Here is a 10249-nt window from a genome sequence, read left to right on the forward strand (position 1 = left end):
ACCTATTTTGAGAATGAATGAATTATTTTATTTTAGTTAATCCCTTATTTGATTTCCTTCCATACCTAGAATTTAATTATTCTACCAAATCTTTTCATACTTCAAGAGATCTTGCCTTACCTTATTTTAGTTAATATTCAAAAATCCATGCCTTATTTAAATAGGCATAGGGACGCCTATTACCATCCCAAGTTGGGAGAATCCTTATTTTTATTTTGCTCCGTGATATTTTATTCTACTCCGTAAAATCTATTCAAGACAAATCTTGGCTAAATAAATAGCCTAATTTTCGAAACCTATGGGATTTGCCCTAGGATCTATTTTTGTTAATTCTTCTTCCCTACTTCACAATATTTATTTATTTAGTTGTGGAGAATAAGATCTTACCAAATATTCTATTCTAATTACCTAAAGATCTTGTTGAGCACTATAAATAAGAGAAGACCCCAAATTTTCGCCCCCACCATTCCTCACTCTCTCAAATTTTCTTCTTCCACACACCAATATTTTGTCATCCTTTGAGAAGAATTTAGAGTTTGAACGCCAAGATTCTTGAAGAACCAAGTCTCCTACTTTGTTTCTACCGATTGTTTTTCTCTAAAAAGGTATTTTGTTTATGAGTTCTCCTTATTCTTCTTCTTCTTCTTCTTTTCTTTCTTCTAACCGATTAATCGGTCTTCTTGAACCCTCATGCATCTTAGTTGAGTGAAAGTGGGATAAAAGGGATGTGGGAATATGTTCGTGTGTATGTGTGTGGCGTGTGTGTGTGTCGTGTGGTGTGTGTGTGTTGTGTTGTGTAGAGTGTGTTTGATGGTTAAATATTCTTGTGGGATAAACATGATCTTGAATGATTAGTAACGTTAAGATAAATCGATGGGAAAAGGGAAAAAGTGATGAGACATGCATGAGTAAGAGTAGTATTGAACCTAATTTGTGATATGTGCCTATGTGATTAAAAGGTGAAACTTCAAAGAAATATTCAAAGAAATATTCAAAAACATTGTTTGAACAAAAATAAAACTAAAATATGAACTCCTAGAATTGGATTGGGCGGATTGGAGGCCTCGTCTTCAATCTTGCGATGAATACTCGTCCTCTACTCGTTCTTCTCTATTGGCTTCCTAGGTGGAAAAGCTTGTGATTTTAGGGTTGGAGGCGTGTAAAGTTCTGTTAGGTTTCGTATATTGAAAAGCATGTTTCGAGCAAGTTTCGCGCGAATAGAATCTTGCTTGTATACGTAAAACTCTACAATCCACTTTTAACCCGATTCGGTATTATTCGAGCAGTCTCGCACGAATAGAATCACTATTATTATTACATTGTGTTTGCTTGTGCGTTTATAAGATGTTTTACAAACATTTAAATGCATAAGAAGTAAACAAAGTCTAAGTCTTTTGCTTAGTAGACCGGTTGTGGGCGTCGTCCACTTTAAGGTAACACGGTCAGATCTATGCAATGCTTTGCAAAAGAAAAAGAAGAATTTCACAACCTAGATAGGCTTTGGCTACCTATCGTGAAAGGTTGCAATGTCGGTCCGCATATTTCTAAGCCTTATTGAAATAAGATGACATTGGTGTGGTATAGCACTGAACAGATCTAACAGCAAGACGTGTCTTTATGCTATCTACTGAAAGACTAGGTCTTGATAAAATACTATTTCTTAATCTACATATGTTAGCATTGAGCATACGGTATTGATTATGCACTACTTTGACTTATCAAATGGTGCGGGTTTTTCGCAACCCAATAATCCTGATATATTGGGTAGTGGTGATTAATATCTAGCGGTGCTAGGATTGCCATTATGTTGAATCGTGCGCGAGGTGAGTCTCGTTTGATAATGTCCTCAAGAGGAGCTCGAACAAGGTTTTATTATTTGGAAAACTGGCCAGTTGGAGTTTATTACTCTATGAATAATAAATAAATGTTTCTTGCTAAGTCCACTCTTGGAATTAATAAGATGTTAATTAATTAAGTCCATAGCAGACATTAATTAATTAATGGACATTTATATCTTAAGCACGGGAAATAAATAATAAATAACTTGGAAACCCGGATTACTTGTAGTTTCGGATTTGGATGGGGAGAGTTCAATATTACTTAAATTTGTAGTGGCTGCTCGTAATATTCCAATATAAGCTTGTATTAAATTGTGGGTTCAATTTAATTAGTAAAAAGCTAATTGGGGGAGCTCATATCCAAAACCTTCCATAGATCCCTGTCTGGGCCCAAAAAGAACTTAATATAAATAGGAGAATAAAGGAGACAAAAATCATTCATTATTATTACTCATAATTTTCGTCCCCCTCTACCTAGAGGAGTTTGAATTTCTCTCGCTAATTGGAGAAGGATTTCTTGTTGTCTTCTTTATTCGAGTCCTAGTATTTTGATAAGATCAGCCCACCCTGATATCGAGATACTGATTCGGGAACCAGAGAAAAGATTCGTGGTCTAGTATTGAAGATCATCGTGGAGAAGGCGCGAGCAATCGACGATTCTTTGGAGAATCAAATCGGTAACTCTAAACCGTGGAATTCATGTTTTAGGATTTACTTTCTTTGAGCATGGATTATTTGCGTTCTAGCATGCAATTATCTGTTTAACATGTGAATTGATTAATCGCATAATCGGTCAAATAGATCCTACGTCTGATTTATTTGTTTTGTACAAGTCTTCCGCTGTGCAAGGGGCACCAAACCCCAACATAAAGTTACATTGGGAGGCATTTCATAGGCATATATATACCTAGGGTTGACTTTGGCCGCGAAATAAGCTCTCCGATGAAGCTGGCGGGTCGCTAGGTTCGGTGTGCGTTGAATCTGGCGAGTCGCCAGCTGTATACGGCGTTTTTCCTATGCGATACTGGCGGGTCGCCAGGTTTGTTTGCACGCAAATCTGGTGGGCCGCCAGCTATGTCACTGCTCTGCGTGGTCTTGGTAAAACGGCCATAACTTCTTTTACCGAACTCCGATTGAGACGTTTAAGATATCCATGAGAAGCTCTTTCGAATACAAAGGAGAATGGTATGCATTATGGGCTAATGGGACTTTAAAATCTCCAGAAATACTGTCTCGAACCAAAATTGCTACACATCCATATATTTTGTACATTTTTCTACACATTCTTCACAAAATGGTCAAAATACCAACATAATAATAGAGAAGTAGCTATAACCATACCTCAAAGTAAACAATATATGATCAAAACCAAGTAAAACTACTCCAAAAATAAAAGAGATAATTTTCATATGAACGAACTAAAATAAAAAAAATAGAACTATTGATTATTTATGGCCGGCATATGGACTTCATGAGTTCATGTAAAAGAAAACATTGCCCCTAAATATTTAATTGACACAAGTGATTTTGGTTAAGGGAAATGAATTTTTACATAATCTCTTCGTGTCATACTATTTCAATTTTAAAAATCAATTTTCGATATGTATTCTGATTTACTATTTTCAGTTTTATTTCTGTAGTTATATTTTATGTATTGAGTAATATACTTTTATGCTATTTTTTGATAGAGATAAATCAATTAACAACTAATTAAATTAATCCCTATAATCATGAAGATTAAATTTATCGATATAATTTTGAAAATTGATTTTGCCTAACATATTATAGGTAGAATATCAACTCGGTTGATTAATTCTTAGACCAAGTTATCATTAACTATCGAACATCAACTCAATTAATTCATTCTATTAGAATTATGATTTCCAGATTAACTCATCCTAGATCAATTTCACAAAAAATACTAATGATCTACTACTACATAAAATTTGATAGATGTATTTAATACTAGTATCCCGTCCCAAGAATTCCAGAACCATGATATCTAGAAATAAAACAAGTATTACAGTATCCTGTATTAATTGGAACAAATATCATTCATTTCTTTTTTATTTTATTTTATTTTTTACTTTCATTCATTTCTTAAATGTTTTGCAGGAATATTGGTTGATTAATTATGATATACACAGTAGATTTGTTTTTAATTTTAAAACCAGATTGTTAGTTTAATTAATTATGAAATACACTAGATTTGTTTAAGCAATTGTAAAATCAAATATCATTGTAATCTTTAACCTAAAATAAATACTTAGAAGTTAAGAAGGTCTCTACGTACAAAATAACATAAATTTCAAAATTAGTTAATGGAAAAAATAGTACAAACGCGGATACAATATGTCTAATCGCGATCTTTTGTTAATTGTTTATTAAATAAAAATCAATCCATCAAACATGGCCTAGATTCTGGATACAATTTTAATACAGATAAAATGTAACAGACTCAAAATAAAAAACTTCCCAACTCTTTAAAGTCCAATCTTTTTGTAGAAATTAATTTTACAAACAACCTAAACTACAATGGGCAAATCACTATATCCAATCCGAATCATTCATTTCTACTGTATAATGAAAAAAAAGCTTAACAAGGTTTTTACACCAAACAGACACCCCAGCCGGACTGCAGCACTGATTCTACCGACGGCTCATCGGTGCCATCGGAATGATGGCTGGGCCGTAGAAACCACAGTCAGGTGGAAAATTTTGGTAGCCATTGGATGGAGGACCAAACGGGGGAAACCCGGGGCAGATGGGCAGGGAGGGCGTAATTAGGGGGGGGGTAGTGGTGGCTGTAGGCTCGGGCTGTAGGTGTACTGACCGCCCAGGATAGGCATCGCGGTTTGCATGTATTGGGGCACCGGGTATGATTGTAAGGGGTGGCATTGGCGGTGGGGGAGGCGGAGATGATGGCGGGGGGGGGCGGGGCGGGGGGGGGGGGGGTGGGGATTCGTCGGAGTCCAACCCCCGCGAGGTGACCGGCCGTTGTGTCAAGGCTGGAGCCGGTGCCTGGGAATTCCCGAGGGATGTAAGAAGGGTGTTTATTCTCGAACCCCCGCCCTTTTCTCAGGGGGCCCTTGATGGAGCTTCCGATCACTCCTTCTGATGCAATAGACGAGACCCCAAAGTCAGCATCTGGGTGGAAAAAACGACGATGATGTGAGTTTTGCTGCCACTGCAGCTGCTGCGGGTTTTTGGGATCTTCTTCAATGTGGCTGGGAGTTTTCGGAAAAGGGGCCCTTCCCGGGTTGGGTCACAGAAGCTGCCCTTTCCCCCGATGTAGGAGTCAATTTCAGCAGCATCTGAGATGCGGGAATCGCGTTTTTTATTCTGCTGGGCAGGGTCTGTGACCATTGCCACCAAGAAGTTTGCCTGCTCGGAATTTTCTGTGCTGCCTGAGAAGTTTGAACCGGGGCAGTATGGTTAAAAACCTTTGTAGATTGTTCGTGCAGAAAAAGAAATCTTTGGTTAAAACAACCCGGGAAGTTTTTAAAAATCACTCCAAACAGTGGAATCATTGGGGTAAGTTCGATGATGATCCAGTTCTAAGCGTCCATATATAAAATTCTATTTTAAAATTCAGCATCTTCCGAGCATCTTATATCCCCAAAGTTGATCTCGAACTTGGCTCAGCTTATAAACCTATTAACAATATGAGTGGTTCAAGGTTAGATACAAAAATAAATTGCAACAAAACGATGAATTTATGTTCCAAGCAATACCTGCTCCTGTAGAGCTTCCTGTAACAAAGACACAAGATTTGCTCTAGCAGATTCAACAACAGCGAGTTGCTCGATGCAGTCCCTCAGAACTGCATGCTGCTCCTTGAGCTCATCGCCAACACCACCCTTAACATGGCCTGCTCAATAGTTTTTCCATGGAACTGTCAGAAAAAAATTGTAAAATAAATGGGCAAAGTAACTTATATACCAAGAGTCAATGACATAGAGAAGTTTGAAAGGTAAACTGTGTACAATTCAAGTATCCGAAATATACTGGCATACGACAACATGAAGCTTCCCAAATAGTTTGAGATATGTCTTTGTCACAGAAGGCTGCCATATCCAGGACTAGTAATTGTTTGATAAATCTTAGAAAGTTAAAACGTAAAGTGTGCAAGAAAGGAAAAAAGATAGTGCATTCTAAACAATAAGATCCACCAGACTGATATGTACGTACTAAAAGCCTATTAAAGAAGAAGATACACTACTTATATTCGCAGAATCATGTACATTAGTCAAGCATAAAAGCGACAGAAGAACTTCGGGGTTTTATCAAATATGGTAAACAATGGCGCATGAGAATGAAAACAAACATACCTAGTCGAGAACCACTGTCGAATTCTTTATCCACTTTTTCAACAATGGTTATAGAATTTCTACATTTTCTGAAAATGGCATCCTCATCCAAATGACTGCTAGATACAGCTTCATAACCAGAAACTAGTTTTTTCAATAGATTCCCGCCAGCTGGCTGCTGTTTACAGAAGAAAGAAAAAGCAATTACTGGAAATTAAAATACACAAATCATGCATAGGTGTTACAGGATTTGCCATTTCAAATGTACCACTTTAGGTCCGCTAAGGTTCCGAGTATTATTGCCATTGTCCAATTGCCTCTTTACAAACTCTTCTTTGAGAATTTGGCCTCTCGAGCCAAATACTTTTCTCTCCTCCCAGATACTAATCTGCATATGATGAAAAAAAATCAAACAGAGTAAGACTTTCAAGAACAATTCTGAGAACTTTGTTGTAATAGAGAAGATGAATACCAACAGAATAAAAATCCTAATCACATTTCACCCTACACGCCTTTGAGTTTGTAGAGTAAGATGCATAAAAAGAGTGCAAGGAGGAGAGAAAGAGGCATGGAAGAGAACTAGCACAGCTGCACAGAGATTCGAAAGCATTTGAAATAGATGAAATATTTAACAATCTCTATTTTTCGTGGTGAAGAAACCTATAAAACTAAAGTGTGGGATTATTTTAAGAATTATGTGGAAGTAATATCAAAGAAATAAAGAATTTGGAAAATGCCTCAACATCATTATTTTTTCATGCAAATATGCAATCTATGTACAGCACATGCACGATATACCAACAAACTCGAATTGAGCCATTTGAGTTAGAAAGTAAGATTGCTCTTACACTGAATAAGGAGATGCAAAATTGCTCTAAGAAATTTCTGTTCACCTTCTTAAGCTTTTATTTGTACTGTTTGTTCACAGAAATTATGCATTTACCATTACCACATCAGATCTTCTTCATCTATCATAGATATAACATCCTATGGTTAAGTCTTCATAGTTCACAATCATTTCCTCGACAACCACCAACAGAAAACAGCATCCACAAAACAAGAATGAAGAAAAGATGCACATACCAGGCGTAAAGCAGCACTCTTTGCATTTTCATCTCCATGTTCAATAACATCATGAAGAGAGTCTGGTAGAACCTTCCAAAACTCTGCAACAAACTCTGCACCCTTTCGTCTGCTGTTCTGGAGAATGTCATTTGCAAGATATAGAAAAGGCAGGCGCTGCTCACGATGAGCACAATGAAACTGCCTATCCCATGTTTCTACGACTTGTTTTGCTTTGTTCATATGAAAAATGCACCAGTGTGATAGAGCTTAGTAATGTCAAGGAAAAATTCAGATAAAATCTACAATGATAATCCCCCATCAGTAGGTAATATATGTTGCGACTTGAGAGATTGGTTCAGCAAACACACGATTAGCATTTGTGTAGTGTATGGAATATCCTAACCCTTGAGAGCATTAGATTAATATATTCTAATAGACAATGAGTATCGCTTTTATGAGTAAAATTGATAGCACCGGTGGGTATTACTTTCTTGGGGCAGCAATGTTGTCGATGGCGTACCACAACCGACCCAAAAACCACCACAGGGATATGGCAGGTCGGCATGGCAGGATATGGCGGTCAATAAATAAATAAAATGTTATTAATATATAGTATAAGATATGAAATACAAAATGCAAAAACTAAGAATATAACAAAAATATAATATCTCAAATCTTAGAACAATAATTAAAGCATAAAGTCATAATATAATGTCCAATAATTAAAATCTTAACTCAACAATCAGATAAAATGTAGTAGTATCATATCATGTCAAAATTACTGGAGGTTGGCGGCAATTCTGAAGGCAGGCTGCGGTGCTGGCAGCGGAACAAGGAGACAGAAGATAAGGATAAGAGAGAGAGTTACGTTTGTCTACCAATAGGTTTGAGATTTTAAACATAAAAGTCTTCTTTTAATTCGGATGTGTGCCGGTTATGTGGATAAACGGGACATGTTACAGGTTAATGTGCTAAAAATTGAAAACTAGTGCCATAAAGGCCATGTGGGCCACCACCAAAAACTGCCAAAAGCCACCACGGCGTTTGAATTTCGCTTAAAATCCGCCATGACATAGGCCATGCAGCTAGTTAACAACATCGCGGGGCGGAAACTCCTAGAGGTAATAAGGCGACAAAGCATATAACTAACAAAAATTTAGCAATAAAAGCTATGAGAAGATCCTGAAATAATTGGTAACTAATAACATGGCAGGATACTCTCAATGCTTTGCTGCGAGCTGTTGAGCTTTAACAGCTTGTCAACCAGTATCTGCGGATTAAAAGTGCTTACCATGCTGTCTTGCTCAAGTCTGCTAAGTCAGTGAGTCCCTAGCAGACCACTATACAAAGCGAAACTGATACTGCAATTGCGAAAGGATTCAAAACACATGTAAGCCCCCAATCACATTGGAAATAACCACACACGCGCGCAAACATGGAGAGACATAATGAGAGGTAGTTGCCACGTGATCACCTTGTAGACAACCCCATGCAAACATAGTAATGATAGTAATACAGGCAATACCCACTTAAGCAATGAAAATAGTTGGAAGTTCATGCATGACGATGACGTAAAGATCAATTATAAAAAATCTGAAAGCTAAAATTCAGCATAAAAACAACACTGAGATCTGCAGATGTCGGTCTTTTAACCATTCGAAGGTTTACTAAGATACTACTAAATCTTCAAACATCGTTTCATGATTGCATGCATTCACACGATACGATCTACTTCACTATATCACAACCAGTTCAATTATCAGTACATCAACAATAATTAAACACAAAAATATTTATTTCATCTCCCTGCTCGAAACACATGCACATAGAAGCTCATCTAGATAATGTGGGTACAAACACTTTGTCAAAAGAACCATTTTCTGGTTAATTTGACAAAATTGGGATATCCACCTAAACTCAGCAAGTCAGCATATAGTAAAATTTGGATGAAATCTGATAAAAAAGCGAGGAATGCTGTGAACAGCTAGTTTTTACCAAAAATGATCAATTTACTTCTGAAATTGATGGACAGAATTTAAAGGCCACATCACATAAATCATTAACAAAAACAGAAAATTAGCACATAAAAATAACGCACGGCTTTTTTTTAATTACTATAAGGAGATAGAATCACAGGATACGAAGAATATATGCTGATTATACCCAAAGAAACAAGCTACGAATTGAAATTAGGAAAGATGACTTAAAAAATAGAAACCTTTATACGAAATACGAGCCTCTTGCGGTAAAGGTTGAATTTTCTTCAAACTTCATACTCAATTTTCATGTCCAGTTAAGGGATTCGATCTTTTGGGTTATCAGGCAGAATTTAGTAAGCAGAGAGGTGGTTTGAATTGCAAGAATTTGAGACTGATTTAGGGTTTGTAATTACAAATTGGATTTGAGGATTGTATCTCGCGGGTCAGGGAATCAAAGAATCAAAGTAGACTTGCGATGACGCTACTGCTATTTTCCACCGCGTCAATATTTCGTTTTCTACAATATTTAATGATTATTTTGACTTCTATTTAATTCTTTCACTTATTTTATTTTTTCATATTTATCTCACTTTATTCCATTTTTTAGTACTGTTTTTTCTTCACTTTATTTAACTAGTTAAACTTCGATTTTTAGTTGTTATGTCAAAATAAAATGCATTATATAAATTTGGATAAATTGGAGTATTATCAATCTATAACTATACGCTCTAAAGTACTTCCATGTGGAAACAAACAAACTTTTTTTGTGTTTCCCAAATAGTTATCTTTAGAAGTTTGTATAAAGAAGTCGTGAGGTTTTTACAACTTCACCACTCTTTTAATCTAACCTCGTAATCTTTTTAGTTTTCCTTTTCGCCTTTGTTTTTGTTGAATTAATGTGACCTATTATTCTTTGGGCTTGGTTTTTTTTTTTTTTGTATGTCTGGGCTATTATCCTTTTTGGACTTAGCCTAGAAGCCCAATCACTTAATAAGGGCCGCTGGATTTCTGCCACGTGTCTCCTCCACCCGGATTGAGTCTGCTAGCCGTTGGATTA

The 10249-nt window shown here is 36.5% G+C and overlaps 1 protein-coding gene across 1 annotated transcript; it reads right to left on the minus strand.

The window, feature by feature from the left end:
* Positions 1–5429: 5429 nt before the first annotated feature.
* LOC125198359 (regulation of nuclear pre-mRNA domain-containing protein 1B-like) lies at positions 5430–9685 on the minus strand. The gene is made up of 7 exons (XM_048096720.1): positions 9432–9685; positions 8432–8574; positions 7232–7479; positions 6417–6536; positions 6170–6326; positions 5573–5709; positions 5430–5492 (listed from the first exon to the last, which is right to left on the minus strand). Exons 2-7 carry the CDS (start codon positions 8505–8507, stop codon positions 5430–5432), a joined length of 801 nt encoding a protein of 266 aa, XP_047952677.1. The 5' UTR covers positions 8508–8574; positions 9432–9685.
* Between the last annotated feature and the right edge of the window lie 564 nt (positions 9686–10249).

This window comes from Salvia hispanica, chromosome 1 (genome assembly GCF_023119035.1).
Source record: "Salvia hispanica cultivar TCC Black 2014 chromosome 1, UniMelb_Shisp_WGS_1.0, whole genome shotgun sequence".
NCBI lineage: Eukaryota > Viridiplantae > Streptophyta > Magnoliopsida > Lamiales > Lamiaceae > Salvia > Salvia hispanica.

Coding starts and splice junctions, on each gene's coding strand:
- LOC125198359 (XM_048096720.1), bottom strand. CDS start 8,507: ATGGTAAGCACTTTTAATCCGCAGATACTGGTTGACAAGCTGTTAAAG. Junction 7,480..8,431: donor CTCGCAGCAAAGCATTGAGA/GTATCCTGCCAT, acceptor GACATTACTAAG/CTCTATCACACTGGTGCATT. Junction 5,493..5,572: donor AGGAAGCTCTACAGGAGCAG/GTATTGCTTGGA, acceptor TATTGTTAATAG/GTTTATAAGCTGAGCCAAGT.